A 12,035-nucleotide genomic window follows, 5' to 3' on the forward strand; every position below is an offset into this window, starting at 1 on the left:
TTGTTTAAGGTCATTTAGGAAGTTTTTTTGTTTGTTTATCAAAAGATAAATACTTTTCATGTAAAAAGTATTAGAGGATACTTATACTATCACTTTCTATTGTTTAGGACATGTGATTTCTGGGGAGAAGGCATTTTCACTCTCCCTTTTGAATAAAATGTGTATCAGGCAATAAAAGGACGTCCTAGTGAGGAGGGACGGTGGTAGAAGCGTTCACATGCTAGAGCTCTGAACGTTAGTCTTCCGGGGGGGGGTATAGCTCAGCTCTCTGTTAATGCTACTGTATTGCTACTTAACAGCAGTTTTCAGTTCTATAAAACTTACTTTGATCATTATGCAAGTGAAAGCCTATTTTATTTTTACGTAGAGCAGTGCATACATTAGGTGAGGTCAAACCTCTTAACCTTCAAAATAATTTACTTCTAATATTTTAGATTTCTGAAAGTTATTTTAAAAACAATGCTATTGTTTTCATATCTACCTATGTGTTAAAATATAATTTGAAATTACATATATGCAACAGAAGAACAATTAAAAAAAACCCACTAATTTGTTTTATTTCTATAACAAAGCAGCCCCAAAAAATTGAGCACCAGAGTTAAAAGTGCTAATTTTAAAAGATTTTTATAATTTAGCCAGCCAATTTGTAAAGGTTAGGTACTTCCAAAACCAAATCTAACCTTTTGTAAAACAATCAAAACAAAAAAATATTCCTTGTATTTTTTTCCTTTAGAATTTTTATAGCATTATAAGAAAAATTGGCAAAAGACTTGAACACTTCCCAAAAGATGACACCCAAATGGCCAGTAAATAGTCACTTATAATTTCCATATGTAACACAGACACAAAATGAAAATGCTAATCTTATTTAAAAGGCAGATAATTACAGCTTTCAGTTGTTTGCAGTTACAGTGCTTCAGTCAACATCCTTTTACACGGACAATTCTTCCCTAAGGAAGACAGCAGGAAGCAGAATTTCTAGGCTGCAGAAAGAGAATGTCTCCTCTTAGTTTAATGGATGCGGCCCTGTGGCCTTCATAAGGTAGCTCCTTCTAACTTAGAGTCCAACCAGCAGTATGTAGCAGTGCCTGTTTCCCCACACCCTGATCAACAGTTGGTATTATCTAACTCTTTAAGTTTTGTTCCACTTGATGTATTTTTTGAGATGTTACTTGTGGTTTTAATTAGCAGTTATCTGATTACCAGTGAAGTTGAGCATTTGCCATGTGTTTATCGGCTGTTTTCCTGCTTTCTGTAGATTGCCAGTTATCCCCTTTGCCCACTTTCATATCAGACCGTTTCTGTATTGATTCGTAGTTCTTTATAAGTCTTGTTATTTTTGCTTATGTATGTTGCCTGTTTTCTCCATATGTGAATTTTTCCCCATGATTCTGCTTTATTTTGTATTGATCGATTAAAGTATAGTTGATTTACAATATTATGTTAGTTTCAGATGTACAACATAATTCAAAATTTTTATAGATTGTACTCATTTTAAAGTTATTATAAAATATTAGCTATATTCCCTCTGTTGTAAAGTATGTCCTTGTATCTTATCTGTTTTACACCTAATCGTTTGTACCTCTTAATCCTCTGCCCCTATCTTGCCCCTTCCCCACCCCATCCCCACTGGTAACCATTAGTTTGTTCTCTATACTTGTGGGTCTGTTTTGTTACATTCATTTGTTTGTTTTGTTTTTTAACAAAACATAATCCTTTGTCATTTTGTTGCATTTATTTTTCTACATCTGTTTGTCCTTTACTTGTTCGTTCTTTTTTTTTCTGTTCTATTCTAATTGGCATTATTTCTTCCTTTAAATGCTTGGCAGGTTGACCAGTGGAGTCATCTAGGCTTAAAAAGGTTTCTTTGTTGGAAGGTTTCTAATTATAGTTTCAATTTCTTTAATAGTTTATAGAACTATTCATATTTTCTATTTATTTTTGTGCCAGTGTTGGTAAGTTCTGTTTTTCTAGGAATCTGTTCATTCATCTAAAATTTCAGATTTATTGGCAAAAATATAGCGATATCTTTTTATTATTTTTTTAACACTTGTAGGATTTGTAGTGATGTACCATTTTTCACTTCTGGTACTGTTAGTTTTGCTGCTTTTTCTCCCCTTTTTTATTAGTCAGCTGTTGCCAGGGATATCAGTTTTATTAACCTATTTCAAGGAACCAGCTTTTGATTTTGTTAGTCCTCCCTAATGTGTATTGATTTCACTTCCTTCTTGAAGAGTGTGCGTTCACTGGATGTAGACTTCTGGCTTGGTGACAGTTCTCTTTCAGTCCTTTGAGGTAGCATCCCCTTGTTTTCTGGCTTCCATCTTTCTCTTTCAGTCAGCTCTCAGTCCTGCTTCTTTGAAGGTAATTGTTGTCTGTTCTGTGGGTAATCTTAATATCTTCTTGTCCTTGACTTTCTACAGTTTGCATAAGATGTCTAGCTGTAACTTTCTATATTTTTATTAAGATTGTGAGTTTTTATTTTATGTATGTTTTACAAAAGGAAATTGTGATTATCTAATGGGATCTGTGTTTTCTTTGCTAATTTTTTTATTCTGTGTTGAGAAGACCCTGCCACTCTCAGCTCCCAGGTGTTGAAAGATTCTGTTTTGGGTTTTCTATGGAATTAATTTTAGTATAAAGTGAGAAGTGGAAGTCTAAATTGTTTTTAGTGCTTTATCTCCAAATTGATTATCAATTATTATAGCAAATCAATTATTCTAGCAAATTTTATTAAGTCACGGTTTAACTATTTTCTCTCCCTTTTTTTTGTATATTAAAATCTTACACATAGTAGTAGAATCCCTTTTGGGGGTAGCTCTTTGATGTCAGTAGCTGCTTCTATTTAAAAGGAATACGCATTAATCAGGCTTTATATAATCTGTGTTCCTCACCAATACTCCAGGACAGCACCCATGTTTTTCATGTAAAGTGTCTGGTACAGATGTGAAGCGCTGCTCCGTTGGTGCTTGTGGGAAATTTTACCATGAAGCCTGTGTCCGCAAATTCCCCACTGCCATCTTTGAATCAAAAGGATTCCGCTGTCCCCAGCACTGCTGCTCTGCCTGCTCCATGGAGAAAGATATCCACAAAGCAAGTAAAGGTAAAACAGAGCTAAGGGAGGGGATGGAGCTTTTTTTTTTAAGTTTAGTAGCCAATCATAAGCACATTATCTAAAGAACATCAGGCATTCTCCCTCTGTAGCTAATACAGCTCAGCCACAACGGATGATATGATGAGCAGGAGACTAGGTTCTAATTCAGACCATGAGAAGAAAATTCCATGTGTTCAAAATTATCCTTGAAAACTCCTTAAACAGGTGCCATATTGGAGACCACCACCTCCTCAGCCCAGGAGCAGACGGATTTTCTTCTGATCTCTAGACGAACACTGCATTTAGGGGCCGCACAGCGTAAGAAAGGCCGAGCAAGTGAAGAAAGACATTTTTATTCTGCTATAACCAGCATCACATTGGATCCCAAAAGAGCCCAGCTCCAGAAGTCTCATTTTGTGTCTGCTGATGCCTTGTCATGTAGATTCCTTTCTGGTGGTCTTTCAACAGGTCGCATGATGAGATGTTTGAGGTGCCCCATGGCCTATCACTCTGGAGATACTTGCATCGCTGCCGGCAGCATCTTTGTGTCTTCCTGTGTTCTCATCTGCAGTAATCATTCCAAACGGAGCAGTAACTCTTCCTCTGCAGTAAATGTAGGCTTTTGTTTCGTTTGTGCAAGAGGTGAGCATCAGTCCTTTTTCTTTATGTCTTTCTGAGCCCACTGGCATATTTCCCCATTAACACTGAGTTTCGGTAATATCCCTGAGAGTAACACTTCCAGAAGGAAACCAGTTTCTTTTATACCATTAGACATTCAAACTTTCAGAATAGTAATTCTTCCCTAAATTAAGCTAAAATCTGCGTTTTTTTTTTAACAACTCAGAATTATAAATGAGTTCTTAGTGTTCCTATTTGAAGCATCGAAAGATTAATCTACAGTTGACCCTTGAACGAAATGGGTTTGAACCACATGAGTCCTCTTATGTGAGGATTTTTCTCAGTACGTGCTACAGTACTGCACAACCCAAGCTTGGTTGAATCTACAGATACGGGGGTTGGTGGGAGGACTGTAAATTTATAGTGGATTTCAACTGCCTGGGGGTCGGTGCCCCTAACCTCCGCATCGTTTGGGCGTCAACTCTCTTTTCTTATGCAAACAGTTCTTCTGTTGGAAGTAGACTCTCCCATATCATATTCTTTACTCCAGAATTTCCAACTAATTTGAGATTTCACTTGGAAGGCAAGATGAGCACATTTCTTTTGTAATTGTTGATGTTTTATCACGTTTTGGTCTGGCACTGACGAAAGCCTGATGGGACAAAGCCAAGGCAACATATGTGGTGTGTTAAGAGCCAGCAGTGCAGGCTTTCTTACTTGCCAGCTGTTGATATTTAAGTCTGCTGAGAGAGTGATCAATTAAAAAAATATTATATCCCTGAGGGGGTCTGTGAACAGTGAGTTCATGATAAATATAAAGTAGAACTTCTTTAGTTGAATATGATACAGAGTATCCAACTTTACAGAGTGCCTCAGCTGTATTGTAATAAAGCAGTTTTTAGTGTTTAGTAAGCATTTTAGAAACCAACTAATATCCCTCAATGCAGTTTGTTTTCTTCACGTGGCTGCTAAGTTTTCCAGACTCCCCTTAGTGTGAAATACTTGAAATGGCGTCTCAAGCCTGTTAGATTGTATTTAGACCATACTGAAGATGAAGATTGGCTTTTGTTTTGTTTTGTTTTGCTTTTGGCTTTAGGAGACCATTCTTTTAATTTGGTAAAAGTACTTTAAAGTATTTTTAATAGAATTTAGGTAGGATTGTAGACCTTGAGTTGTTTTGCCTTTAGAACTCTCATTTAAAAAAAAAAAATAGCCAGCAGAGGTGGACAGTAAAAAGATTAAATAAATGGTGGTCCTCTTGTAGCAGCCGTCTGGGTCCACGCTGTCTACTTGGAGTCTGCCAGAGATTTGCAGGCACACGCGGTGGCCTGCCATTAGAGGGAAGTGTTGTGTAAGCACCGAGGACAGCCGGGTCCTGCTCTGACACCTGGATGGCACAGGGAGGAGAAGGTCTGAAGTGTTTGATGCCATGTTGTATTAGCCAAAGAAATAAAAAGTCAGTGTGTGTCTTTTCCATCTCCCCGTCCCTAAGAAAGTAATGATAGGATGGCAATACTGAATTATCAATTGAATGACTAGCTTTAGAGCCTTTTAAACAGATGCGTGTCAGTGATAACAAAAGGTCTCTTTTTCTTTGTAAATGTTTTATTCTAACATTCTGGGCACTTACTTTTACTCACTTTTACTAGAGTGAGGTGTGTGGGTGTGGGGGTGTGTGTGTGTGTGTGTAACTGAGCCAACATTTTAAATACCAAGTTTAAAACTGTCACGTTGGCTTACTTTGGAGTACATTCTGAGTCGAGTACCATCAGTATGTATATCACCCAGTATTTTCTTTTGCTCTGTTTCATTCAGTAATTGGGTGACCTTTAAAACGGGTATTTTTGGCCTAAGACAGGTAGAAAATGACCATTGTCAAAGAACCCAGGTCCTGGCCATTTCTCTAGCCATTTGTTAAGCTTAACTTATATGCCTTGATTAAAAGCTTGAGATAATGGAAGTGAGGGGAAAACCCATATTTTAACAACAGGATCGTGTTTGCATCTTGTCAATTTGGCAATTTTTCTGAAGGATTTGCTGTATTTAAATGCCTCTTTAGGCAAAGTTACTTAATTCCCAAATATTTTAATTGGGCGACTTTGTGCAATAAACAGACACTTCCATTTCCTTTCCAGCACTTTACAGAAACTCACCCTAAGTAGGTCAGATGTTGGCGTTTGAAAAGGCTTTAAAGTTCTTCAGAAGTAAATAAAATGTGTTCTTTTATCAGTATTTATAGAGGTCTCCTTTTCCACAGAGATCCAGTTGTAATAAATCCACGCATAAAAAAGGGGTATTTTAATTGTTTATGCTTTGATATTGGAGACTAAGCCCATTTTGGTTTTGTTTCTTGCCTCATACGGAGTTTCTCCCTCCGCACAGAGGATTTTTCTCTTAGTTCTTGTTTATTGATTGCTTAAAATCATTAGGCTAGTTCTCAAGGGCTGAAATGTCTAGAAAAATTGTAAGAAGTGTTCGGGTTTAGAAGGTGGTTCCTCTGCTCCCTGCCGCACAGCACCGCAGGCTGGGCAGCCGTGCCTCCCCGGGTGTACGTGCTCTGGCATTTCCCTGCATCTGGAGGCTGGTATAGAATAAAAATTACTTAGCATTCTAAGTTGTTCTTATTTCAGAGCCACACCACTCTCCTCTATTAAGTGTATGAAATCCATTCAACATTATATAACCTTTATTTGAAAATTCTTATGTATTATTACCAGTTAGTAATTTCAAGTTCCATTCTGTCTTCTGTGTCAGAGATGTTTTCTGAATCTTTCTCAGTGTAGGGTAGCACCAGATGAAGATAACATTCACAGGAAAACGTAAATGGTCACTCCTTTAAAAACAAAACTCTCCCCTCTTCTCAAAAATGATCTCTATGAACCTCTGTCATGATTTGTATTATAAAGTCCTAGATCATTATAAGCTGGCCAGTAACCAAATAGGAAAGTTTCCCTGGTGTCACAGGTCCCTGGGTTTAGAAGTGGCTGCAGCTACATGATGAACTTAACTAGGGGGAGGAGGAGGGGAGTCAGGGTGGTTGAGAGCAGATCCTGTTTTCCTCCGAATAGGACAGCTGTATTGGTAGTTTGACAGGACTGTTTTTATAGACCCTTGAGTTGGTAAGCACTTGAGTTGGTTATTACCATGGCAGGACAAAATTTTAAGTGGTTCGCATTACCTCAGTAAAGTTGAGCAACTTAACGGCTTCTTTAAAATCGTGTATTGTATTGATAGAGAAAAGCTTCGTTATCTGCCCCGAGAAAAGCTAGACTTTGTATCTGAAGATCCGAGCAGAGCAGAGGAGAGGCTCAGTGCTGCCTGGTACACGGAAGGCGGACAGGGTCTCTGCTGTGTTGTGTCGATGGTTTCTACTCCCAGCAGTGACGTCGAGTGTCATTCTGTCCTTTGGATCGTCGTTGTAGGACTCCTGAACACTAAGGAACGTAGCTTTGTTTTCCAGAGGGGGTTTTCAGAATGACTCAAACGCAGTTGACATCCTCAAGTTAATTTGGAGTTTTCTTCGGGTGTGTAGGTTTCTGTACAGGGTAAGGCGTTGGAAAGCCCCTTTAATAACTACAGGAAGCCTTTTCTGTCAGATCTTTCTCTTCAGATTCTCGTTTCCCCCCAGCTTCAAGCACAGCTGCATAGTAGGGGTGGTTTATTTCTCCGCATGGAATCATGGGTACTTTCATTGCCGCTCACATCTTTCTGTTTGTCTCGTATAGGGCTGATAGTTCAGGACCATTCAGACCCCATGTTCAGTTCCTATGCCTATAAGTCCCACTACCTACTGAATGAATCAAATCGTGCAGAGTTGATGAAATTACCTATGATTCCTTCTTCGTCAGCTTCCAAAAAGAAATGTGAGAAAGGTAATAATCAAAATAGTTTATCTCTTACTTTTATTTTTTGAATTTCCTATTTTTTTCTCTTTAAAGGAAGGGGGGAAATGTATGCCTGTCAAACACCATCTTTTGCTTTTGGTAAATTCTACCTTGGTGGTTGTGACTGTGTCTTCATATGGCTGCAAAATTATTAAAAAGGGCTTAAAATAATTCCATTATTATAAGTTTTTACTAACTCTTCTCCTTGAATAAATTTTCACACATTCCATATATCTATAGATTATTAAAATCAAGAGTAGGATTTTGCTCAACACAGAAGAATATTTTTTGTGTTCTTTTCTCTTTTGCCTGGTGTAGATCTACCATTCGTGTTAGAATAGATTTAGACGCCATGTAATTTGTTACTAACTTTCAACTAAATAACAAGAGAGGTTATTATATAGAGGGGAACCAAGATACTGATTTTGATTTTGGAATACATTCTATCATTTTGTTTCTTAAGTGTTTTTGTTAAGATGCTGTGAAAACTAGTTGCCCTTCTCTTAGGAGACATTGGTGGGCAGCTGGGGAGAACACCCCAAATACTGGAAATTGGAAGGCAGCCCAGCTGAACTGAAGAACTGCTTATAGATAATTTATCCACAGAGAACCAAGAGCTAAATGTACATTTATATTCTCCCAGTTAATTTAGTCCATAGAAGAAAATCTTATCTTGTGTTTTGTTTTACATAGCCTATATGTAATAAAGGGGGGAAAGTGGTTTAACAATAATGTATTATTTAGGGAGTTATTATCCCAGAGGGTAAAATAAATAACCTGGAAGGTGCAGGCCTTTTTCTGTATATGATCTGGGGCCAGGTTTGGAACCTTTAAAGAAAATTTAATTCAGACCTAGTCTACTAGGTCTATTTCCATGGGCTTCCCCCCACCTCTCTTTGTGTTGCCTGCTGTTAGACATCTGAAGTGGCAACCCATGACTGAAAAAGAAAGTATAACTAAGCAAGTGGATTAGAACCCATGGAGATGGAGGTTGGAGAGAGTACTGGCTTTTTGGTTTGTTTGTCTGTTTTCCGTTGAAGTCACAGTATGGCATCTTACTGGTGATACTTACCTATTTCCAAACAAAGATGGACGTGGGTCTGACTAACTCCATAATGCAATAAAATTAGCCTGCCCGAGGCATTTTAGGAAATGCCTTATTTTCCTGCTGGCGCCTTTATAAAATTAGACTAATTCAATTGTTGCTTACTTTGTTTTCAGTACTCGGTATTGACCCTGACATGAATTGAAATTATTTTGAGCCCTCTTGTTTGCTTAGCTTGAACTGTATCTTACTTCTCTTGCATCCTAAAGCAGTTTCCTTGCATAGCACCAAGGTGGATTGTTCATATTTTTATTTTTCTATTTCCCTTTTGTATTTTTGTCCAAAAAAAATCATGATTTTCACTGATGATTCAGGATCTGTATTTCCTCTGAAATAAGACTTAAAAGTTCAGGACTATTCCATAATGTTAAAAAATGGCCAGCCTGACTTTACCACATCAGCTGTAATAATCACTTCCTCTAAAGCTATTTGTAAAGACTGCTCTCCCTACTGGTTCTTTCCTTCTGATGGAAAAATGAATTATCTCATTTTACTTTAAACTTACAGAAGCATTCCCTACGTAGGCTAAGAGCACTTAGGCAGTTAATCTCTAGGTTGGAGAATTGGAACAATTAATCCATATTGAGATCTGCAGACAAAGGGAGAAATCCCAATGATTGAAGTAAAAAAGCTTTTAAGCAGAGGAAATATAGTAATTTAATTCATCACTGATTGTATATGGATTTTCTTTTTGTTTTTATGTTAATCAGTTAGAAGTTTGAAAGTCTCCAGGATGACAAGATTTTCTGGAAAATTGATAGTAAACTCTCAAAAGGTTGGAGCCTGTGATTTGGTAAAGACAGAGTGCTCCTAAACTTTTGCTTATGAGACTTTAAATCTCAGTCTATTCGTGGGTTATAGACCTAGTTTTCCAATGGAAAGATGATTTTTTTTTCAGTAAATGTCTTTATTGTATTTCATCTTCAGTAGTTAACATTCTTCTCTGTCACTTGTTGAAATACCTAATCTCCCCACCCAACCCCGGCAAATCTCTTTAATTTCTTTGCATTTAAAAATAATGTTTGCCACACCTGTTTTGGTCTTGATCCAGAGATCATTTTATGTATTTAAAAAGAGAGGATTTTTGCCAGGGAACTTGGAGGGATCTCCTTGCGTGTGGTACTTCATTCTACACTGATATTTACTTAGTTTTATGCTATAAAGCAGTGGTTCTCAATATGAAGTCAGAAAATTTCATAAACAAAATATGAACTATATTTAATATTTCAGAAAGTCTAACAGTCACACATTTGTGCAAAATACAGTTGTATGAGTTTATATTTGGCTATGATTCTAACAATTTAATGCGATAATACTAGCTTTGTTATTGAGATCAGAAGCTCTGATTGGCTCTTATGTATTTCTTTGGTTAATTAAAACAGGAGAAATTAATTGTTACTTTCAAAATGCATGGGTTTTGGGGGGGAGTTGGTTTCAAAAATATTTCAAATAAAATACTTGAAAACATAGGTCCTTGAGAAAAGGAAAGGGGATGCTTGGTGATGAAAAAGTTGCAAACCACTGCTGTATAGCCTATTTGAACTTCATCTTCACTGAAGAGGTAATGATAATGTAATCACCAATTCAACAAAAGACAATACTTCTGCTTTTCTGTATTCTTATGTGGGAAGAAAAAAGTACTGGTCAACCTGTTGGCCATTTTCATGCTTGCTAATGTTACTATAAAGGGATTTAGTTAACAGTGCCACTGGATTAAAATACAAAGATGGCCATGCTTTCTTTCTTAGCTCTTAGAGAGAAAAGAAAGTTGCTGCATATTTCTCTGAAAACCTGTTCTCAAATCTACTCAGTCTGAGGATTTTATGTATCTATTTTTTCATGTTATGAGTTTTAGCTGCCTGCTAAACTGATACCTCAGTAGCCCACATTTTAGAGGGGTAAAGAGTAATGCTTTTCATACTCAGAAGCTTCGAGTTTCTGGCTACTGAAGCCTAGAAAAGGACTGAAGTAGCTAACTATGTTCATTGCTTTCTATTTTAATCCATCACTAAAATATGACTCAATCCCTTTGTTAATTGCCCTCAGTTTGAATCAAATTTCATGCACTTAAGAGGTAACTTTCTCTTTTTCTTTCTCTTTCCTCTTTTCTCAGTTATTAAGACTGTTTATTTGTTTCAAGGTGGAAGACTGCTCTGCTGTGAGTCGTGCCCCGCTTCCTTCCACCCCGAGTGCCTGAGCATAGACATGCCAGAAGGCTGCTGGAATTGCAATGACTGCAAAGCTGGCAAGAAACTACATTACAAGCAGATTGTTTGGGTCAAATTAGGAAATTACAGGCAAGTTTTTCCAGGGACAAAGAGGAAGTATTCAATCACTGCTCATACATAGGTTCACAGTCTGTACACAGAGTGGCTCGGAGACAGGTAGACCAGCTAGCGCTGCTAGAAGTACAACAGAAAGCCTTAGAAAAAGAAAGAAAAGAGACCTACTGTGAGTCTGGGTGTTTAGAAGGTTGGGAAGGTTAGTGGTTGTTGGATTTTTTTTTTATTGGTTGACTTTTGTTTTTAAGTTCTGACAGTTATTTTATACTAATGAACTATGGTACTAATAGATTTTGGAATTAAAGGCTTCACGTGCATAGCAGGTAAGGTTTTTTTTGCATCCTAATTAGATTTGTGTTAATTTCTGTTTTCCAATAAAATTAAGAGTTAATATCCCGGCCAAAATAGCTCTGTTTGTCCCTAAATCTGGTCCATTTTAGTTCTAGCTAGAAGTTCTAAACAGTGTGAAAAGAGAAACCTTTTTAGAATTTAAAGAGAGATTATTTCATTAGCAGCCCTTAGTTCTTAAGGGAGTGAAGTAGGAAATGTGTGATTTGATTGCCATTATTTTAACAAATCTCTCCTTTTAAGAAGCCAGTTTTGAACAAAAATAGCAATTTTTTTCATTATTATCCTTTATTTATTTAACTTTTTATTGATTTATAATCATTTTACAATGTTGTGTCAAATTCCAGTGTAGAGCAGAATTTTTCAATTATACATGAACATATATATATTAATTGTCACATTGCTTTCTCTGTGAGCTACCATAAGATCTTGTATATATTTCCCTGTGCTATACAGTATAATCTTGTTTATCTATTCTACAATTTTGAAATCCCAGTCTATCTAAAAATAGCGATATATTTTTAAAACTCTGCATTCTACATTTTGAGGCATATGTTTATCATTTTGCTAAGAAAAGAGATACTATTCAAGAGAACATAGAGTTCTGCTTTTCAGTTAGAATCCTAAGTATGTTTCTATAGGATTTCAAACATACTGTAATTTTTTTAACAAAGGCTATGTTGTTTTCTGTTTTAAATACACCA

The 12,035-nt window shown here is 36.8% G+C and overlaps 1 protein-coding gene across 3 annotated transcripts in view; it reads left to right on the forward strand.

Annotated features, from left to right (window-relative positions):
* Positions 1 to 12,035, forward strand: part of NSD3 (nuclear receptor binding SET domain protein 3) — a 92,132-nt gene that overhangs the window by 63,203 nt on the left and 16,894 nt on the right. For 2 of the 3 annotated variants that reach the window (XM_032468576.1, XM_032468577.1), the window contains exons 13-16: positions 2,906 to 3,103; positions 3,563 to 3,736; positions 7,438 to 7,584; positions 10,842 to 10,998. In XM_032468576.1, coding sequence (XP_032324467.1) covers positions 2,906 to 3,103; positions 3,563 to 3,736; positions 7,438 to 7,584; positions 10,842 to 10,998 — 676 coding nt within the window. The remainder of the gene's footprint in view (positions 1 to 2,905; positions 3,104 to 3,562; positions 3,737 to 7,437; positions 7,585 to 10,841; positions 10,999 to 12,035) is intronic. The other variant, XM_032468578.1, reaches the window with a different exon arrangement.

Source organism: Camelus ferus, chromosome 26 (genome assembly GCF_009834535.1).
Source record: "Camelus ferus isolate YT-003-E chromosome 26, BCGSAC_Cfer_1.0, whole genome shotgun sequence".
NCBI lineage: Eukaryota > Metazoa > Chordata > Mammalia > Artiodactyla > Camelidae > Camelus > Camelus ferus.